General features: G+C 36.3%; 1 protein-coding gene across 3 annotated transcripts in view; it reads right to left on the bottom strand.

Annotated features, from left to right (window-relative positions):
- The window catches only part of Rev3l (REV3 like, DNA directed polymerase zeta catalytic subunit), a 141374-nt gene that overhangs the window by 38208 nt on the left and 79543 nt on the right, over positions 1 to 23623 (bottom strand). For all 3 annotated transcript variants that reach the window (XM_041654071.1, XM_041654072.1, XM_041654073.1), the window contains 8 exons: positions 20901 to 21043; positions 16204 to 20356; positions 12540 to 13450; positions 10036 to 10118; positions 9121 to 9246; positions 4300 to 4492; positions 2541 to 2652; positions 1652 to 1767 (listed from right to left, as the gene is read on the bottom strand). In XM_041654071.1, the coding sequence (XP_041510005.1) occupies positions 1652 to 1767; positions 2541 to 2652; positions 4300 to 4492; positions 9121 to 9246; positions 10036 to 10118; positions 12540 to 13450; positions 16204 to 20356; positions 20901 to 21043 (5837 nt within the window). The remainder of the gene's footprint in view (positions 1 to 1651; positions 1768 to 2540; positions 2653 to 4299; positions 4493 to 9120; positions 9247 to 10035; positions 10119 to 12539; positions 13451 to 16203; positions 20357 to 20900; positions 21044 to 23623) is intronic.

Here is a 23623-nt window from a genome sequence, read left to right as displayed (position 1 = left end):
AGTTTGAACCTGGGGAGTCTTTGCTCCAGAACCTGTGCACTGGACCACTACTGTGTTACTTAACAAACCACACACCCTTTGTGTTTACTCTGTTGCTTAATTGTAAATGGGAGACTGCAATGTGGCGTGGCTCACGACACTTAATAAAGTTTTAGCAGTGATTCTGAGAAAGGATGTGAGCTCTCCTTCCCTCCCTTCCTCCTTCTCCTTTCCGTTTCTTTCCTTCTTCCATACTTCCCTCCTTTCCTGTGGTGCTGGGGATCAAACTCAAAACCTTTAAACACTCTACTGCTGAGCTACACACCTAATGTAGGACATTAACTTCATCATTCTTTTGATCCTTATCTCTTACAATCAATTAAATGTAATTAACAATGTACCTGAGGGCTGCCTCTCCTGAACACTTAGAAAACTGTCCCATAAAGCTGTGGGAGCCAAAACAAACTAAAAAAAATGTAGTTATATAGGCAACTAATGACTGCTGAATTAGTCTCTTCCAGGGACGGGCACCCTAGTTAGTTATCCAATACCAAGAGTCAGCCTCGAAATCATGTACATATAAAGGAACACTAAATTAATGCAGTAGGTTGTATTCATATATTGATGTGTTTATATATTACATAATAAAGTATATAATAATAATAATAATGATAATAATTAAAGGAAAAGAGGCCACCTATTTGAGATGTGGAGGTGTGGAGGTGAAGGTGTTAGAGAAAGGGGACAAAAAGGAACTAGAGTGAAGAAAGAGAAGGGGGACTAATATGATTAGACTTTAATTAAAATTAAAAGAACATTAAAAAGAAAAAACTAAAAATAAAAAATAAAATGACTATGGATAATAAGATATCTTTAGTTATAGAAAAAATGTTTTACAGCTGGGCATTGTGGTGCATGCCTTTAATCCCAGCACTCAGGAGGCAGAGGCGGGCAGATCTCTTGTGAGTTCAAGGCCAGTCTGTTCTATAGATTACATTCCAGAACAACCAAGGTTAAACAGAGAAGCTCTGTCTCAAAAAGAAAAGAAACAATAACAAAAAGACTTACAAATTACAATTAATTTTATTATAAAAATTATTACTCCCTCTCTCTAAACAGCACCAAAACCTTAGTGAATTACAATCAAAATTCATACTACTTTTTAGACTTATACTCTAATAAAAATCAAAAGCCAATTACTTAATTACTAATCTTAACTATTACTGCTCTTTGGCCCTTCCTCTCCTACCAATTTAATGGGCAAAACAATAAAAACAGAAAAAAAAACCAATAACATTACAGTTTATGAAGCTGAGGAAATATGAAGCAGCTTCACAACAACCGTGAAGACTATGGGAATCATAGTATAATATAGGAAAACAGTTCTAGGATATTGGATGAAGAAAGCACATTAAAGATGAAACAGTATAATGCTATAAAAAGATTTATATATGAAAACATAATTAAAAGTGGGAAAATCCCCAACACATAAAACAGCATATGTAACAGTGCGAAGGTAGACTTTTTCCAATCTGTTTTGTATGGAGTTATATCTAGAACTTATCACAATTTAGTATAAAAATGGAGCTAGAATAACAGTACTTCCTTTAACATTTTCTCCTTATTTACAATTTCTCTGTAGTTGTAACAAAACATTTGCAACTCTACGTACCTGGCACTCGAGAGATCATCTGACATAAGTCGACACTTAGAGCAGCAGCCCTCTGTAAGAGGTAGCCCCAGGAATGCATCTGAATCTCATATCCTAGGAGAATATCAGGGTCATACCTAAAGAAGGAGGTGGATCAAAGTGCATACATTACAACATTTGGACCTTTGCCCAGAAGAAGCATTTTTTTCATGATGTAGGGAACAAAAATCAACATATATATTCCAATGTGGAATATATATGTACAAGGGGAAGGATGTGTAGTGGTACCTGTAGAACAACTCCTACAGAATGACTTAGAATAAATGACTATAGGAGTTATTTTCTTTTCTAAAATGAGTTTAATCTTACTAAGACTGCACTTGTTCTGTATTTCTTGGGAAAGGGGCTGTGGGAGATATTGTAATTTTAAATTAAAATGATTTTGTTTAAAATTACTTCATAAACTCTCACAAAATTTTACTTTCAACAAAAATACATTATTAAAATAAAAAAGAATTAAAAAAAAAACAATTCAAAATACTACTAAAATGGTAGTTAGTTCCCAAGGTAGAAACTTATTTAAGTGAATAATACAACTGAACTTTTGTACAAATTCCTATTACTTCAGAACCATAGCAAAACCATCTTAAAATACAACTAAGAGGCTAGAAGCAAGTATTTTTCTTTATTCCCTTAATTGTAAGAAACAGAAGATTGCTTTTCCTATTCTTCTTTGATGGGCACAGGAATGATGATAGAAGACTGAAAGTAAGAGCCTCTCTAAGGATAATTATATACTTCCAAGGGTCCTGGAAATGATTCCTGTCCTCTTTTATATCTTATGTCATCTGCAGGAAATGACTGAAGAAGAAAGACCAAAAGAAAAAAATCAGAAAATACAAGATAATACCTCTTTATTATATTTGTAATTTCTTGAAAGAGTGCCTTCTCATCAGCAGCATAGGTAACTTCTAATCCTGTAATTCCAGATCTGATAAGTAGTGGGGTCTGATATCTGATATCTAAGGAATAAAATATTATATATAACATTACTTCATGTACTATTAAAGTAACATTAATCTTTACTTTTAAGTAAAAGAATATGAAAACTGAACCCCACAAGTAAAACTATAGTTCAACTACTTGAAGATTTTCTTTAATGGTTTTTCTAACGTAACATGTAACTTAAATTCAAGTTTCATATTTTCAGTTATTCTACTAAAGTCTTTATTTATAAAATTACTTGCAAAGACAATTACTTTGTTTCTATGCTTAATTATCCTAATGGGAATATCTTTGCTTAATAGAAAATATTTTAATCACTAGTATGCTGGATAATGGGTAACAACTCTTCAAGAAAAAAAAATTGAATGTGTCTTTGCTTGCCTATTTCCATATGTAAAGTCATCCCACCACAGTTAATTTCAAATGACCAACACTGGCTATCATGAAGAATTCATAAAAATTCAATGACTATCTTGTTAGCCGATGTTAGGCAATTAAACATCAGATTCTTAACGGCTTTCTTTTATACTCAATCTTCCTCAGTGTACTCAAATAATTTATAAGGGTTACCTTTACAACTTGGGAGAAATACTTGCATTTCCTTAAATGCTTATATGGTATATGAATAACCTCTGAACCAAACATATCTTTATTTAGGAAGATACATGAACAGTTAGAAAATATATCTTACAAACTATGAGAATAGTTAACAATGTCTAAAGTAAACAGTTTGTATTAGCAGCAATCTGGAAAACAATGAAGTTTGTTTACCCAAGCTAATTATATATGATTATTTGGAATTGTTGTGAATAATTAGTTTATAAACTATGTGTTAATTAGAAATTTTACTAAGATCTTTGTGTCACTTGGTTTCTAACTTCCCTCCCCTGTGGTACTGAGGGCAGAATCTGGAGGCCTCACACTCTGATCCGTGTTGTATTCCATCTCTATTTACTTGTGGTTGTAATAATCAAAGTAAGAATCATCAGTCTAGGAAAAAGGGTTTTTGTTTATTTGTTTGTTTGCTTTTTTGAGTTTTGTTTTTTGAGACAGGGTTTCTCTGTGTAGTTTTGTAGTCTGTCCTGGAACTCCCCCTGTAGACCAGGCTTGCCTCCAACTGAGAAATGCCTGACTCTGCCTCCCGAGTAATGGGATTAAAGGTGTGTGCCACGCTGCCTGGCTAGGAAAAAGTTATGTACAGCTTCATACCCCAACCTCAGTCAACATTAGAGAGGAGTCTTCCTGATTGCTGTAGTTCTTCAAGAAGAAATTTTGTTAAGAATGACTAATGGCACACACCTTTAATCCCAGTACTCAGTAGGCAGAGGCAGGCGGATCTCTGTGAGTTCGGGCCAGCCTGGTCTACAAGAGCTAGTTCCAGGACAGGCTCCAAAAGCTACGGAGAAACCCTGTCCTGAAAAACCAAAACAAACAAACAAACAAACAAATAAATAAAAAGAGTGGCTGGCACATGCCTGTGATTCTAGCATTTTGGAAGTAGAGGCTGGAACATCAAAGCTCAAAGTGAGCCTCAACTACACAGCTAGTACAAACCAATCTGAGCTATGTGAGATCCTGTCCAATCCCCACCACCTACACACACACACACACACACACACACACACTCACTTGGCAAGCACATCCTTACTAAAAATAAACAATACCTTGATGGGTGACTGTCTTGTCTTTATCAATCACTATCACACCTGTGAGTTCTGTTTTCTCTGTGTCTGGGAGAGGAGTGTCAGATGAGATGCAGTAGAACAGAGCACAGATTGGGTCAAACTCGGGATCTGGTTGTAAGTCTCTTCTAGTTCGAGCATGCAACTCCACACTGATTAAGGTAAGATTCTGTATCTACAAAAGGAAACGAAAAATTACACTTAAAGTGTTTCACGGCATGCATGTTCAAAGAAGTCCTTTTTACTAAGACTTTGAGAAGACAAGTAAGTAGAAATATAGATATGCACATAAAAGACAAAGTCACAACCAGGCGGTGGTGGCATCCACCTTTAATCATAGCACTTGGCAGGCAGAGGCAGGAGGATCTCTGAGTTTGAGGCCAACCTGGTCTACAGAGTAAGTTCCAGAACAGCCAGGACTACACAGAGATATTCTGTTTTCAAAAATTAAAGAAAATAAAGGCAAAGTCACAATTTAATAGTTCATAAATTTATGAAACTTAAGACTTTTGCTTCCAAAATTAGATTAACTCGTGTTCTTATTTCAGGAAATGCTTCAGCTGCTACTTCTCAATGGCCATACTTCAAAAGTGTTTGTTTAGAATACATGCAGTGCTTCTTAATTTCTGTTTGAGAAAAGAATTAGTTCAGCAGCTTATCTACATTCAAACCAGACTGTCACTTCACAGTTCACTGCATTAGAATACTATCTTTAGTTTAAACTGAAAACAGAAATCATCTTTTAGTTTAAAGTTCAGATTTACTAACCTGCTACTATTTAAGGATTGTTTAAATTTAGATATTTTTGCACATATGCATCAATTTTTCAAGTTTTAGTTTTACCTTTAAAAAATTAAAAGAACTTTTATGGAATCAACCACACAAGCTGGTATGGGACAATTCTGTATTCTGTCAATTATGTTTTAAATAAACGTTGATTGGCCAGTAGCCAGGCAGGAAGTATAGGTGGGACAACCAGACAGGAAGTAGAGGCGGGCCAATGAGAACAGGAAAATTCTGGGAAGAAGGAAGCTCTCTCCTCAGTCCTGCCCAGAAACGGAAAAATAAAGATGTGACCTGCCCTGCTGAAAAAGGTACCAAGCCATGTGGCTAACACAGATAAGAATAATGGGTTAATATAAGTTATAAGAGTAAATAAGAAGCCTGAGCTAATGGGCCAATCACTTTATAACTAATTCAGACTCTCTGTGTGATTTCTTTGGGACCTAAACAGCTGTGGGAACTGGGCAGGACAAAAACCCCAACAAGCAGGTACTCCTGTTAAAATAAGCCTTTTCATTTGACCAGTGTTCATACTCTTACTAACATGCAACACACATTAAACATACTCACTATACTTTGTTAATAAAAACCTCTCAATTGCAATTTTTATGTTTTTTTTTTAAATTGAGACAGAGATAGGCCCAGTAGAGCACACATGTAATCCTAATCACTCAGGAGGCTGTAATAGAAGATGGCTTCAGCCCACAAACTCAAATCTAGCCTGGGAAAAAGAGATATTGTGCCTCAAAAAAAAAAAAAAGTAAAAATAAAAATAAAGTAAATCAACATAATAGTACAGGAAACAAAATTTGGCCTGGATTCATAATTACATGCTATACACTACCATATATCATATACATACAGCTGGCACTGGAAAATACGACTATTCATAGTGTCTTCATAATTATTCAGATCACATAAATTAGCAACAGATTTGTAGTTATAATCCATGCAAGCCAATGAAGAATGTAAGTGCCATGACTTCCATTAGTAACAGTAATAGAATCTGGCAAATTCTATTTTTGGCACAAAATCTTTTTGGAGGACAATTTAGAAATATCTATCAAAACTTAAAATTTAAAATGCACATATCTTTAGCCAAGCAATTCTACTCCTGAGAAATTATGTTATAAACTCATTCATTAAATCAAAATATAAGTAGAAGGAAGTTTACTTGAGACTTTAAGAGCAAAAGGAGTAAGAAAAAAACCTCAATGTTTAGATGGGAGATTAGTAACCAGCTAAGTGCCATAAGGGTCATGTAATGACTGAACAGTCAGTAACTTTTAACATTTGTCAAAATAAAGAGACTGATATCTATGTTTTAATATGGAAACATCAGTATAATATATTGTAGTGAAATTTCATTTGTATTTTAATAAATAAAGCTTGCCTGAAGATCAGAACGCGAAACAGCCACACTAGTCAGCCATACAGGCCAGGTGGTGGTGGCACACACCTTTAATCCCAGCAGCCACACTAGTTAGCCACAGAGGTCAGATGGTGGTGGTACACACCGCAGGATGAGACAGGAACTGCTGTCAGTCTGAAGATTTCAGAGGTAAGACTGCTCTAGTGGCTTGGCTGCTTTGCTTTTCTGATCTTCAGGTTGAACCCCAATATCTGTTTCTGGGTTTTATTATTCGTGCTACAATATGTTGATAAATGGAACCACGGAATGTAGTATGCCTCTACATATGTAAAAACGCAAGCATGTGCACAGAAAACTTCTAGAGGCATGAGAATGTATAAGTACATAGGACTTTTGCAAAAGGAAACTGCTGGTCTAGGGTAGGAGGGAGGCTTATTTTACCTTGTCTATCTTTTTGTCCTGATTAACATTTAACATATACATGTAGTATATGTATTTGCTAATATGGTTACTATTATATTCTTTTAAATATGCAAAACATTAATTATGTGTGTAGGAAGTCGATGCTGGGTATCCTTCTCTGTTGCATTCCATCTTCTTTTTCTGAGACAGCCTCTCCTGCTAATTTTGAGCTAACTTGTTTTCTAGCTGGCTGGCCAGAGAGCCCCAGGGATTCTCCTCTCCTGACCCCACCCCCAGTGTGGGACACTACATCACACACTGCCACACCTGGCTTTATATGTGGGTGCTAGGCATCTGGACCAGCGAGCATTTAAGGACTGAGCCATCTTCCCAGCATTCCCATGCCCCAGAAATTTTTACTTGGAAATGTATACCATTCAAGATTTTATTGTTTATAATTAGCACATAATAACCTAGCAAACACAAAAACTTTAAAGTGGAAAACCTCTCTCCTAAAGCCATGAAGACAAAACAACCAACTGAATTAGATGAATGAACATGTATAATGGGTACAGAAAAGACTTGCGAGGACAATTTTAGGTCAGAAGACCCTTACAGAGTAATTTCATTTTTAGAAATCTCACATTTACACTGAGCCTTTCTATCTGAGAGTTAAAATGCACTGCTGCTCTTAAGAGTTCCTACGGTGTGGTTTAAAGCGGAGTAAAGAGTGAGCTAGATGGGTGAGAGAGAGGAGTCCTTGTGTTCTGTACTGAGTAAAGCAGAAAGAAGATAAGGGAATACAATGGGCGAAGCTCCCTAGAGCAAGCATTCTTTAGAGTTCATCTGCTGTTCTGACCACTGCACAGGTATTAAAATTCTGACCTGAGAGGAGAAAGGTCTATTAACAATCAACTCAACATCATGGACTGATTTTAACTTCAAGATGTTACATACATATAAATAAAATTAGGTTGTTCAAATAAAAAGAGAATAACCAAAGGTAATCAGTTTTTCTGGAGTCTAAAAGGACGACTCAGTGGTTAAGAGAGCTTGCTGCACAATGATGAGGACCAGATTCAGACCCCAGCAAACACATAACAGCTCAGGCATCTTGCAAACACCAGTAACTTCAGCTTCATTTGACACGATGTCCTTTTTCTGGCCTCCGTGGGCATCCCCACACAAACGTGCGCGCGTGCACACACACCCCAGTATACATGTATGTATGTGTGTATGTGTATATGTGTATGTGTACATGAATTTTTAAAAAACAAGTCTTTTGCTAAGTACTATCAATTTTGCTTTTATATTTTTCTTATTTTTATTTACTAAATAAAAAATACTTATTTATGTATGTGTGCATACATATGCCCTAGTATGTGTGTGGAGATAAGAGGACAACTTATGGGAGTTGGTTTTCTCCTCCTACCATGTAAGTTCTAAGGATTGAACTCAGATTGTCAGGGTTGGTGGCAAGTGCCTTTACTAGGTAAACTATATTGCCAACCCAATAATTATAGTTTTAAAAAACAATTCCTTTAATTTTTAACTGTGGGCATGCATTTGCTATGTATTCCTAAATTTATCTCTTGCGATTTGGGCTCTTGGTGCCTGGCATGGTGGGATCTTGCTCCCTCTATTGGCCATCTTGGGCACCAGACATACACAGTGCACTTAGATAACATGTAGAAAAATTGCTCATGAAATAAAAATATAAATATATAAATGTTTATTATATATAAAACAACAAAATAAGAACAAACACTGATTTCAATCTTGCTATCACTTTAACAAATGCTTTGAGTTTCCGGTCCATTAATTTACATTTACATTATTTTTGTTGTTTTTGCTTTTTAAGACAGAGTTTCTCTCTGTGTACTCCCGGCTTCCTGAACTCGCTCTGTAGACCAGGCCAGCCTTGAACTCACAGACACCTGCCTCTGCCTCCCAAGTGCTAAAATTAAAGGTGTTAACCACCATCGACTGGCTTTCCTAATTTAACCTGCATAAACTAAATTTTAGGTATTAATTCTGTGAAGGTTGTGAAACAATAATCAGTCTCAGCATTTGGTCAATATTTAAACTTTTTTTCTATTTTACACATATACAATAGAAAAAAAATGAAGATTAATGAAGAAATTTGAACATATCCTTTTCTGGTTAAAAAATTTGCCATACTCACCCTATGGACAAATCCTGATAGTTAAGCTCAATGTATACAATCTTATAAGTTGTAGTTTTACCTCATGTAAAGCTTTTGCCTCTTGTAAGTTTTGTATGCTGACTTTGAAACCATAGGTATTGTTTAAAGATGGTCCGTCAATCTGAGAAGTTTCTTTCTTTGGAGTATTTACTGGTGCAAACTGATTCTATTAAGAAAAGACACAGCCAGAAACAAACATGAACAGCCATTTAAGAAAAAAGTTTTGTTAGCATTCCTTTTACTTTAGTAACTGTAAAAATGTGATCAGTCTATAAACAGACCATGTGCTGACATTTGATTTTACAAGCTCTGAATATGGAAAGAAGTTGTTGGGTAGAGCTCACACTTCTACTCCACAGATATTTATCTTGACTTTTCTTGAAACAGAAGTAGCTAATATGGAAGTGGTTTCTATCATTTATTTCCAAAGACAATGTCTAATGCATTTCATTCACGTAACCTTATACTTATCAATTAAGTACTATCATATCTCTAGTAGTTGAACAAGGACATTTTTATTTCTCAACTTCAATAGTAGATAATGTTGCTTTCTTTGTAATTTAGTGAAAGAAATTAAAAAATTAAGTTATATTTGAAAAAAATAAACCAACGAAAAGGATATATTTCTGGTGGGATCAAAATCACTTACTTGAGCTCTGCTGTGACTGGACTGTTCTGATACTGCCAGTTATCAGTTAATGTATGTGTATCCTCATAATCCACAATTTGGCTATCATATTCACTTTCTCTGTAATATTTGTATTTACACATAAGAATATTTTAGATCCCAACAATAAAAAACCAAAGAAAAATGTAATTTTTTGTTGTCTCAAAGATATGTAAATAACGATGCAAAAAAAATGAAACAATTAAGTTCAAACACAGTTATGAGTTATCTGAGGTCTAAAATGAAGACTTGGTCTTGCACTGACCTACAGATGTCTAGTATAGTTACCTTCACTTGTGTTGTTAGGAGAACTCTCCTGAGACTTTCAGTATCATTCCCTTTCTTATTACACAACTTCTGGGTTTTTGGTTCTGTAGAGAAAAATTTCATTTTTATCTTGTACATCTGCTTCTGTTTTTTAAAACAAATTTTGCTGTTTCAAACACTTAAATAACATGTGTATCATTCTATACTCCAAATTTCATAATTTAAAAATAAAATTAAAATCTTAAATCTCCACAAAATACTTGAAAATTTTGCATTTTATATATGCACACTGGCGTTTTACTATTGAGTTTCATATCTTAGTCATTACCATTGGGAATAATTTACTCATCAAATAGTTATGATGAGGAGGGAGAGATATCAAGTTTCTTCTGTGCTTTAGAAAGAATCATAAATTCGTCATACATAAATGAAGGTGAAAGTACAACAGTTCTATACAGACCACATTCTAAGACCTTTCAGTAGATATTTGTGGATAGTACTAAATCCAGCATATACCATGATTTTTGCTATACTTACCTACCTATCCCCCATAACAGCATTTAATTTATAAGTTAGGCAAAGTAAGCTTAAAAATACCCAGTAATAAAATAGAATGACAATAATATACTCTTAATAATTTACATGAATGTGATATTTTCCCCCTTTTCATAAGGAAAGTATCTTCCTGCTTCTCTTTGGCATCATTACTTCTATGCTTCGGGTTCATGAAGTAAAATAACAACCCCTTGAACAAAAGTGTTCTAATCCACAGCTGCTGACTGGATCACTAACAAGAGAGTAACGGGTAGAATGCTATACTAGATAATGAGATGGTTCATATCCTGGGAGAGAAAGGATAAATAGTCATGATACTCAAACAGGACATCATTTCAAACTCAGGGTTCATTTACTTACAGAATTTTATAATTAGTATTTTTGAACTGCAATTGTCTGTGTGTGACTGAAACTGCTAAAAGCCAAATCCTGAATGAGGGAGGAAGTAATTGGGAATTTGTATCTAGTTAACACTTAGTGTCTTTGAACTGAAGTATGCATAGCAGGAATACATAAATGGTTTCTCCTGACTGTCATGCAGTAAGAGCATAAGAAGGCCAGTAGAGGCTCAGGCAAGAGATGATAATGAGCCAGCATAAGGCTGTGGTAGCAGAGATAAAATGAAGTAGAAAATTTTGAGTTATTTAGGAAGTGAGTAAAAGAACATTGTAAAGGAGGGAACAGGGTGCTGATTAAGGGAATCAGACGATGTGACATATGTATTGTGCCTAACTTTGTTTAATGATGAGACAATGACATTATTCACAGAGAGAGAGAATGGAAAGATTTGATGGGTCTGAAAATGGCTCATGCAGCACATGAATCTGAGTGTGTTGGTAAGGTGGTAGTGCATGCTGACATTGAGATTATGATTTAAGGGTTAAAAAAAATCAATCTTGTAGTCCTTTGAATATTCAATCGGAATGCCATATAGTCAAGTAGGATAGTATTCTACAGCCTAAAATAGAATTCCCAACTGGAAATACAAATTTGTGAATTATCAGTATTAACCCTGTGGTCAGGAATTTGATCATTTAGGAGAAAAATCAAAGGAAAGCTTAAGACTTAATTGCAACACTTAGATGACAACTAAGAATAGTATGATATATTCAAAAGAAAATCAAGTAGAAAGAAATAAAAATGAAGACAAGAGGAACTCCAGAAACTAAGTTGTGGACAACAGGCCATGATTACTTAGAAGGCACGATTAAAAACTAAAATGCATCTATTGGCTTTAGTTACAAGTAAGTTTTGAGAAACTTTTTTTCCCCCTGTTTTTCCAGACAGGGTTTCTCTGTAGCTTTGGAGCCTATTCTTGTAGGCCAGGCTGGCCTCAAATTCACAGAGATCCGTCTGCCTCTGCCTCCAGAGAGCTGGGATTAAAGGCATGTGCCATCACCCCTGGTGAAAAACCTTTTTCTTTTAAACAGTGGAATGACAGAGTTCAGATTAGGATAGGCTGAGAAATGAATACAAAGTAAATAAGCAGAGCTGTTAAGAGAAATCTTGTAAAAAGCAAGCTGGCTTTAAAGGAGGAAGAAAAATTTGGCCTGAGATATAAGGTCAAGGGAAATTTTGGCTGCTTCTATATTTAAAGGTGGGAAAGAGGCTGGGGATATACTTCTGCAGTGGAGTGTGTGTACAGACCTTGGGAAAATCAAAAATCAAAAAGGTGGTGACTTGGGCATGTGTAAAAAAGCCAATGGTAAAAATTCAGTTCAGAAGCAGGTAAGGCTTCTCAGTGGTTCGTCTATTTCATCCAGAAGGTAGAGAGATACAATGTACTTCACAGTAGAAAGAAGAAAACATTTCCATCTGTCGATTCCCTAAAGCATGATGAGTCAAAAATCATATTCCATTTCCTGAGCTACAATTTCAATTACAAGACTGTAATTTTTATCATATAGTCTAATGTTTCATCTCTACCTTTGAAGAAGCATATGTAGCCTTTCCACTATTTATACACTTACCAATTGATAAAGGGCTAAGGCCAGTTACTTCAGGAAGCTTTTCTAGAAATTTTCTCTGCATAACTGGTGTACTATGAAGGCAAAGTGGATCACATTTCCCAGTTCTTGCTTTAGCATTGATTGGAGAGATCATCTGAGGCTCCCGAGGCTCACTGCATGGACTTTTTGGGATACTATCTTTTGTTGGCTTTAAGAAGTTCTCAGCAGCTAGGGAACATAGTTCCTCCATCGGTGATGAGTGTCTATCATCTCCATTTAATGCTTTGAAATCTGGGGATGTTACTTGTTGCCAAGGTGGAATACCTGGAGAATCAGGGGAGCTGCAACTAACATAACAATTATCATCATCTTCATCTTCCTCAGGAACAACTGCAGAGGTGAGTGGTGGTAGTGTCTGACTGACACTTACAATCTGATCACATCTTGTAGTTGTTGCTTGTGAGGCAATGTGAGCCTTAGTAACTTCTTCCTTGGTGTGTGCTGTAGTAGGAAGTGTATGTGGGCATGCATCCATCTGTGAAGACACTGCAGGTGTGTCAGCTGGAATAACTAAAGGACTGATGTTTTCAGCAGATTTTATCACTCCAGTTAACTCAGTTTTAGAGAATTTCTTTGAACGTTCATATTCTTCTTTGGCTTGAAGCCATGCTTGGACCAGTTGTCGACTTGGGGCATATTTGCAAGGCATAATTACAATTTTTTTATCTTCTACCGTCTTATGGCTATTACTTGACCCTTTATTGACAACTGCTTGGCCATTACGAAGAGGGGAGCCTGGTCTGGGACTCTGAGTCATTGCTGAGAATGCTGTTTTCCACAGGCGCAGTCCTTCCAAGGAAAAGTCTCCTTCAAATTCAACCAGGTCATTTGGAAGTCGAGTTTCCACCATGAGAAGTCGTCCACCAATCTCCCTATAAATACATTTTGAGAACATATGTTTTTGTCTCAAGAAACAATTACCCAAATAAGTTCCTACCTAACAGATTTAGAGTCCCTTTTGGTGTCTCAAATATGACAATTTCTTTTTCCACTTATCCCAACTGTAGACAAAACACTCTACCTTCAGATTCAATATGCTTTTCTTTACTGGCATACAATTACAAAATTAATTTCTTTGAAAGGCATCATCACCACAAAGAAAGAAGGTATTTGTTGTTTCAATTTAGTGTCCCATGAAACTTTTTCTTTGGAGATGACACAAACTCATCAAAATCCTTTCCACTAGTCTTCTCTGTATGTGTTTGGGTATGTTTTTATATGAGTGAGTTAACATATGTGGAAGGCAGAGGATTATACTACATACCTTCCTTAGTTGCTCTCCACCTAAGTTTTGGAGACAGCAACTCAAACTAAACTTTAAGCTCATCACTCTGATTAGCTGGATGGCCAATGAGCTCCAGGGATCTGTGTGCCTGCACCTATCGAGTGCTAGGGTTATGGACAGGTGCCACCATGTCCAGATTTCATGTGTGCACTAGGAAACCAAACTCAGGTCCCTGTGCTTATGCAACATGCACTTTGTCAACTGGTTCATCCTCCCAGGCACTCACTATTAATTTTAAGCAATATTCTACTCTCACCATACACAGATAAAAACAATAGAATAATTTGTCTTTTATTTCTCTAAAGCCTCTTTCTCTATTTGCTAGTACCTATACCTTTGTATTTTTAAAATTCTCTCAATATTAAAAAAAACATGCATTTGTTGGTGGTATACTATGAGGTTTTGGGTTCAATGTTCAGTATCAAACAAAATCCCATCTACACAGCTGAGGGAAACAACTATAATTCTGTTGTCATGTATTTGAGTTTATAAACACAAGAACTTTGGAATTGGCAGAACACAAAATGAACAGTCTAAATTCCACTAATGTTTAAACTCATGTGTATATAAGGAAAAATCAGTAACTGAAAGATAAACTGGTTTAGTTTGTGGGGTGTGTGCACATGTGAACATGGAAGTCAGAGGACAAACTTTTGAATGTTCTTCCTCAGGTGCTGGCTGGCCTCTCTCTTTCACAGACCTGAAATTCACCAAGTAGGATGGGCTGGCTGTTCAGCAAGCCCCAGGCTCTATCTGGACCACCTCTATAGAGATTTAGGATTACAAGTACATGCCATCAGACCTTTTTTGTTTTTGTTCTTTTAAACAAACACCCCACACACACACACACACACACATAAGTCTAGATTACCGGATTTATGTCCTCAAGCACTTTAGCAACTGATTCATCTCCAAAGCCCCAAACTCTTGGATTAGGTCATGTATTCTGTTAGCTCTTGTTAGTTATGTGCTACCCTAGTGATGAGAGTCTAGAGAACTATCCAATGGCTGCTACAGAAAACAGTACAATGACTACCACTTCACTCTTTGTTGTATGCATCTTTCCTGAAAATCTTTAATGAAAGAAAAGATAAAGAGAAATCACACCTCAATCACACCTTAGTAACTATAAAAAGCTAATAGCACTATCAACAAGACTAAAGATGTTGGAATCAAATGAAAAGTAGTTTAAAACAGACATATCCAAAACTAATGTTCATTTACTATCATAAAAGAACTTATGTGTCCCCAAAGGTCCATGCATTAGAGGCTTGGTCCTTTAGGACTGTGAGAGTTGCCAGAAACTTTAAGGTTTAACTTTAAGGTGGGACTTATCGAGAGGTCTTCAGATTATAGACACTGGTCCTTCTTTTTGGTCCTAACTATCTAGTGAGAAGTTTGGCTCTGCCAAATGTGCCTATTTTGATGCGCTATTGCAACAGACCCAAGTCATAAGTTGAACATAGACTGGAATCTCTGAAACTGTGAGTCCAAGTGAATCTCTTCTCCTTATAAACTGGGTAGCATACAACATTTCTCAGTGACAGAAAGCAGATGAACACATTTATTAAAACAAAACAAACATTTAAAGAAACAATTTTTTTTTAAATAAAAAAGTCCAAAAGCTTAATTTTGGTTTGGTGAGATGGTTCCACAGGTAAAAGCAGTGGTTACTAAGTCTAACAACCTAAGTTTGATCTTTGGGGCCCACATGGCAAAAGGTAGGAATTGAGTCCCACAAGACCTCCATACTTATGATATGCACACAGATACATACACATACACCAAAAAAAAAGTACATAAAAAAGCTTAACAATTAAAACTTTCATTCATGGGCATGGGTTAAAACTCAGTGGCAGTATTTGCCTATGATATGAGGTCCTAGGTTCAGTTCCCAGAATTGAATTCTCTCTCTCTCTCTCTCTCTCTCTCTCTCTCTCTCTCTCTCACACACACACACACACACACACACACACACACAAGTCTCTCTCACCCTGTCCTTCCCTTCTTTTCTCCTCCTGTAATACTTTAAGGTATTTTGACATTCTTTTAAATTCTGTATCATGTCAAGGTGAGCCTTTGCTCCTCTAATGGTGACACGAGTTAAGTACTAGCAAATTAAAGCCCAAGATCATCAACTTAATTTGTCTAGGTGCAGTTTTCTACTTTGTGAATGTTCTTAGTCAATGTATAATTACAAGTAATTTTTCACTGTTCTTGAAAACGCAATATCACAAAAAATGCAATATCACAGAGATAAAACTAGCAATCAGTTATGAAATGTTACAAAATAAAAGCTGTTCAAAATGACCCAAGGAGAAACAAATGGATTTTGATTACCTGGGCTTTTCTGGCACATCAGAAGGATTACTGCAAAATGGTTCCTGATAAATAGTTTCTGAAAGATCATGATCCAACAAAGTTGCCACAATTTCTTCCCTACTTGGTGGGGACATAAGTGGTTTCAGAATGTGAGCAGTTCGAGGAGTAAAACTGCCGTTTTTAGACTGTAAGGGAGAGCTGGTAGACCTTGGTGAACTATCAGGAGTTGGTGTCAATACATCATTGTTTCTTGAAACATACAATTCTAAATCTTCAGAAGCTGCATCCACAAGTTCCCCATCAGGGGAGGAAAGTATGGTTGTAAAAGAGGTATTAACTGAGTCAAGAGACTGTTCCATTTCTTTTCTGTTATGACCTTGCATCCAGTCTGAACTGCTTGCCTGTGGAAGACTGAGAAATACTTCTTTACTCACTGAACTCCTATTCAGCCTGGATTTCTCATTTAGACAACCCTCTGACTGCTGGACACAGAAAGACTCCATGATTGCATTAGATCGAGATGCCAGAGGATGAAAGCTATTTTTCCACTGGCTGTGCCGATGACTTTCATTGTTATCTATAGACGCTTTCTCAAAAAGTTCAGGGTTCAAAGTACTGGATCTAATCCATGGGCTTGAATCAGAGACATGATGCTTCTCCTCACTACAACTCTGTTTGTCGTGACTTAAAAGTTCGTTCTTTTCTATAGCTTGTCCTGGGAAAAGATCCTGAACAGCATCACTCAGAAACTTCTGAGGCAAATTCTGATCAGCTGGAACAAACTGACTACCAGAGTAAAAGCTACAAAACCCAGTCTGGCCAATTGTGTTAATATCAAAATTATAATTATGTTCAGGAGATAAGCTATCTTCAAGTGAATAACAACTTTCAAAACCTGGATCTGAAAAAAGGATGGGACTATCATCTGACAGGGAATTATCCAACTGGCCAGAGGTCTGCAGATTTAGAGGGTCCACTTTTAGACATCTGGGGGTTTGCTCCTTAGGTTTCGTTCTTCTGGGAGTCCGAGGTTTTCTTGGAGATGTCACTGATCGTGTTCGTTTACTTGTTTTCTTATGCTCGACAGGAACAGAAGTATTCTTATCTGGCTGATTACTAGATGTTGAATCTTGTACAACATTTGCACTTTGTGCTTTCTGCTGCCTTTTTTGTAACAATTCTTTTAGAACAGCTAGCCCAGATTGTCCTTCACCAAATACTGGAGGTGTTGACACATTTTGATTTTTACACTGTGATAGTGCTTTGGTTTGTGAAACTGCTTCTGACAGTGACCTTTGTTTTACCCTTTCAGGCTTAAAATTTGACATATCTAAAATAAAGCTCCTCTGTTTCTGCTCCCATGCTATTTGTTTGATGGGACTTCTCAAAGAGGTTACAAAACAATTAGGTGTCTGGCTTTCCTCAGAAGCTGCATTTCCTGGAGAACAAGTTTTTTCACTATGTTTTGACTGTTCTGACATGTACACAGTCTGCTGCTGACTGTCCTTACAGTGCAAAAAATTGGGGGCACAGACCTGTTCTGGCTTTGATTCTAAAGAACTGCGGTACTCATTTAACTTTCCAATAGATGACACACAGTTTTTCTGTATATTTGTAGTCTCATCTGTCTTTGGAGACAATACACCTGAAGAGATCTGTGTACTTTGTGCTACCTGAGACAAATGGTTGGAAAGGTCAAATATGCTTTTCTGAATCAAGGTTGATTCCTTTCTAGTAAACATAGCATTTTGAGACCGCTGAATATTAATTTTTGAGATTCCAGGTCCTAGGGAACTATAAACTGATGAATGTAAATCATCTCGTGAACTGGGGAACGTTTGCAAATCCATAGACTTCTTGCTTTCTAAGAAAGAGGAAAAGCAGTTAGACATCTTTTGCGGTGTACTAAGTCCAGTAGGTTGGCAAGTAGAAAGTGAATGATCCACAGCAGGGCCCGTTTGTGACATCTCTTTCTGTTTAAAAAGTGCTTGAGTGCCAGAGGTACTTGTGAGCTCAGGCACGTTCTGGTGGTTGAGCATAAGCTTTGCCTCAGCCTCAGACTGTGGTTTTATCTTTTCATCTGTTGGTGCCATGTGCTTTCTTGATGTACCTTTCTCATTTGTTCTTTGTTTCTGTTTTGCTCTTGGTTTCTTTTTACCATCATCTCCCAGTTTATTTGTCTGATTTCGTTTGTTTCTTTTTTTAGTGACTCCAGAGGGATTTGCAAGTCTTGCTCTTGACTTCTTACCCTGTGCTCTTGCTCGACTAGTTTTTCCGACCCGAGAATTAGCAGTCTTAGTGTTGTATGCATTAGGACCCTTAAAAAGCACTGATTCTTTTTCTGCAGCAGCCAGAATTTCTTCAGCTCTTGGGTCTGTGGGAGACCAGCAGCGAGGAGGAGATGAATTGATAGGACTTGTGCTTCTCTCAGAAAGAAAACCTAGCTTTGACATAACATCACTATAATTCAAGTCACAGTCTTCGGTTTCAGCAATGTAAGATGGTGAGGGAGGAGAAAGAATAGCATGTGTCCGTCTTTTTCTGAAAGATAAAGTTCTTTTAATGTTTTCACTGTTTGCTCTTTGTTGCTTACCAGCTTTTTTCTTAGCAGACTTATGTTTTGACTTCCTTCTGTGACTTTTCTTTGGTGCTAGTGGATAAATGGGATATTTGGTTGCAGGGGAGTCAGGAACTTTTGGCCAAAAATCCTTCAAAGGTGCAAGCTTCTTATACAGTTCCATTTTTTCCTCAGTTAATATGACTTGTTTTTCTTTAGAATCTATTTTACTTAGCTTCACAAGCATATTTTTCCTCCCTCTAAATCTATTGATAATAATATACTTTATAATGACAGGGGGCAGCTTTTTAGACATTTTTCTTCGTTTTCTGGATTTTAGAGTTCCATCTAAATTTTCACCAATTTCCATGGGATGAGGTAGGCTAATTTTTGAGTTCTGTGTTACAAAACTTGACTCACTATCTTCAGTTTCATAATTTACCTTGCGTTTGGCTCTAAGTGTGTATTTATTTCCGTATAGTCCAAAGGACTGATCAGCTTCTAAGGACCCATCTCCAAAATGACAGTCTATAAAATTTTCTGTAGGTGTTTTATTGTCAAATGTTCCATGAGTAGCTTTAATTAAATCACTACTCCATGCATTATCCTTCTCAGAAGCACTGCTGTAAGGATTACTATGCATACAACTGTCTTTTGTGATTCCAGTATCACTACTTTTGGTAGAAGTTTCCTGATGGCCTATTAATTTCTTTTTATTCAATTTTAACCGGGAAGGTTTGCTGCCAGGTTGTAGTTTGTATGTGACAGGAGATAGTTTCTGTGGTCTACTGAGACAATTAGAAAGAACAACACTGGGAAAAAACATATAATGGGCTGCCTGCTGGCTGAGACTTGGCTTTTCCACTTTATGTTCTTGGAATTCTTCGTATCTGATTTTGAGTTTATTCAGTCCACTCTCATCAGCGATACTATCAAGAGAATTCACCATAGGTCTATTCTCTGCTGAGCATGACAGCATGTCACAACTTTCAGTTAATGAAGAGGGGAATATACTATTAAAAGATGTGCTGTTTCCCTTTTCATTTCCTTCAGAGGACAGTTTACTTTTTGAATGACTTAAGTCAGGAAAGTTGAAAGAGTTTTTCCCCAATGTATTCTCACTAGTATGACGGTTCACATGTATGAAAGAGGCATCCTTTTCAAGTTTTCTCATGTTCGTATACTTTCTACTTGGTATTTGTCTTGTAACAGATGGAATATCTTCTTCATAATCAAAAACACTACTTTCACAGGAAGATACCGGCAAAGACTTGTCTTTCTTACAAATTTCTTTATGAGAGTTATCTGAATGAACAGTACTGTTCAAAGATCCAGAGCATTTCATGGAGTAAGGACTTTCATTTGTAAAAGTGACCGAACTGTCTCGACCTTTTTCTGTATTGTTTGGTGATGAAAGGTCTCCAGTGAAATCTTCTTTGTTTAAAACATGGGACGAAAGGGCACTTGTGTGTTTACACTGAAAGGTAATCTTAGCAGAAGATGGGGGTTCCAATGTAGCAGCATCCTTGTGAAAGATGGAAGGTCTTACTGATAGTTTACTTGTTGCAATCACTGAAGAGTGTGTTCTACAATTTTCATTGTTTAATGGATTGTCTGGAATCAAAGAAAGAAAAGAATTTAATCATTCATAGTGTTAATCTCTTAAGGAAGAATTTAAATTGTTTGTACATATAAAATAGCAATCTGAACAAAGTTTACCCCTCTCATCAAGATTATACAACCGAAACAATCAAGAAACAACATTAGTCATTATTTTAAACATATATTCTTTTAATCAAAAAAAGTTACAGTTGCTTTAAGGAATATGAGAAAACACTATCATTTGTTTCATGAAATAATATGCTATTCTTCATGTTATCTGAAATACAGTTAGCATATTTCTTAGTTTCCTGTTATATATGAATGATACTGATTAGGGTTTACAGAGCTTCAACAAGCAATTCACAAATATCCTACCCTCTTGAAAATAAGGAATCACATATCTATATTTTTTAAAAAGAAAAACTATAGAAAGAAAAAACGTAATTGTATCACTAAGAACCTCATATACTTATGCAGGAAATGATTTCAGTTTTCAAATAAAATATAATTTTACTTACTAAATAACCAAATGCCTACAATAGATTTGTTTTCTTACCACTATTTTCATCTGCAGTTCCGTCTAACTGAGGTATAGAAAGATTGGCAAAAAGCAAACTATTATCACTCCACTCCATTTCTTCTTCTGAGGATGAATCATCATCTTCAGTTGAGCTTCTGTGGGCATTTCTACACAGTGACCTAGAGAATATTAAAAGTCATTGGTGAGTATGACCATTAGAAAAAGATGCATCTGGGGTTGCAAAGATGACTCAGGAGTTAAAACACTGGCTGCAGAAGACTCTATTTCAGTCCCAGAACCCACATGGTGGCTCACAACTGTAACTCCAGTTTCAGGGGATCAAAACACTCTCTTCTGGTTTCTGTAGGTAATGCATACATGTGATGCACAGACACACATGCAAACATACATGTAAAATAAAAATAAAAATCTTAAAGAAAAAAGTGCATTTTAGATGCAAAATTTCTGATTATGATAGTAAAACAAAACAAAGATAAAAATAGCATTTAAAAAAGAAAAACAGATTTATTTTACTTTATTAAAGTATACTGCTATGGGACCTGCAAAGTTATTATAAAGTAGAATTTATAATCTTGCTCATGTGAAGTATAAAGCATCATAATTATTACTTATGACCACATCTTGGGTTACTCTATCTAGTCATGTCCTTCCTTATAATCTCCCTGCATCCTATCTGTGATAATACATACACATATGTAACAAACGAGAATCGAGTGACTCTTAAGAAGGTAGCATCCTAACATTTTAAGATATTCATAAATGAACCTTTAAACTCTGAAATGAGAAACAAGAATGCAGTGCAATGGGGCACTGAAATCAGGACCAGAGAGAAAGCAATAGTGATCAAGAAGAGCTAGAAGACAATATGGTAACTGACTTGATCCTGCAACAGCTATAAAGCAAGGTTACTGAAAATTTTAGGAAAATCTGAGGTTCAGCAAGTTTAAGTTCGATCACATATTTCTACTAGCTTGGAACTTTCATTCCCATCTTGATGCTCAAAATATTTCTTCCCATACCTAGCCTTTTCCCTCTGGCCTCAACTGCTTGAAAACCATTTACCCTTTAAGTCTTTTACAAATCACAATTTGTCATAAAATCACTTTTATGTGCTCAAAGAAATATTACACCAGACATGATCTAATTGTTAGTTATTATTACTTATACCCTGGCTGACCTGGAATTAGCTCTGTAGACCAGACTGGTCTCAAACTCGGAGATCTGCCTGTCTTTGCCTCCTAAATACTGGGATGAAAGGCATGCACCACCACACCTGGCTAGAGTTATTATAAGATTCTAATAATTCTAGTCTAACTTTCTATTTGATATAAAAATCTTATTTTTAATAGTTCTGATAAATCTCCGTCTTCATGGTCTTTCTAACAAGGGCTTGTTGTCTCATATAATAACCCTTCAATGATTAGTGACTCCAGTGTAGCTAACTGCCTTTTGATATCACATACAATGAATATTTTCAACTTCCATGATATATTAATGCTTTATCCTCCATCATAAGGAACATATATGTCATTTTCTACATGTCAATATTCAATTTATAAATTTTATCACTTCTCCTTTAATTACCTAATTAGACCAAATATCCTCTATTCTAATGTTTTTTAAAAATTACAGTGTTCACAGATCTTTCTAGTTGTCTCCTTTTTCTTTCTCTTTATTTTCTCAGTCTTCTTAAACTGTGGTACACGTGGAAAAAAAAACATTTAATATATAGCATACATTTAACAAATTCCTTTCTACATTTCTACTATTCGATTTCTCTCAAATATGGTTATGAAATGTTTGAGTCTCGCTCAGAGGCTGATTAAAGAACCACAACACATAGGTGATGGCTAATCTCGGTTGCCAACCTCACTGACTCTGGATCAATTGAAATGTGTATCTCTGGGCATTCCTGGGAAGAACTTTCCAGACCAGATTATCTGAAGCAGGCAATACTACCCTAAATGTGGGCAGCACATTCTGGTCGCAACCTAGATAAAAAGGCATGGAAAAAGGAAACTTGCTTTTTGCCTGCTTGCCCTCACTCTATCCTGTTGCTGTGGCATTCCTTCAACAGTATCAAGGGGGAAAAAAACTTCTTTGGAATTCCAGTGTAAACTGAAGAACAGCAGCTCTCCAGGAATCTTCCTGGCACAACAGATTGGGCCTGCTGAGACATTAGTCTCGTATACAGATTCTTGGCTTCTCCACTGTAAGATGGTTGTTGTTGGTATGCATCCTGTAAAACAATCTCACAGATACCCTTTTATATTATATATTATATATAGTCATTATAAATATATATTCCTTCTACCAGTTCTGTTCTGCTGTGGAACAATCCTTTTTTTACACTAGGATTACATATTACTCTCATTGGTTAATAAAAGCTGAAAGGCCAGGGCAGTAGCTGGGTAGGAAAATAGGTGGGAAAACCAAACTAAGAATGATAGGAAGGAGGGCAGAGTCGGGAGAGACACCAGTCAGCCACCCAGGAAACAAGACATGCTAGAGAAGAAGTAAAGCCAAGAGCCATGTGACAATACATAGATTAATAGGAGCGGGTTAATTTAAATATAAGAGTTGGCTAATAACAAGCCTGAGCTATCTGCCAAGAATTTATCAGCTTGCACTGTTCCTTTAGAAAACCCTGGCTAGTATATCAGCTTTTTGTTTTGTTTTGCTTTGTTTTGTTTTGTTTTGAGCCAGGGTTTTACACTGTAACCCTGGCAGGCCTGGAA

This window comes from Microtus oregoni, unplaced genomic scaffold (assembly GCF_018167655.1).
Source record: "Microtus oregoni isolate MIOR12 unplaced genomic scaffold, Mior012 000006F_ref0000085, whole genome shotgun sequence".
NCBI lineage: Eukaryota > Metazoa > Chordata > Mammalia > Rodentia > Cricetidae > Microtus > Microtus oregoni.
The sequence above is the reverse complement of the archived record's forward strand: the minus strand, read 5'-3'. Positions and strand labels throughout refer to the sequence as shown.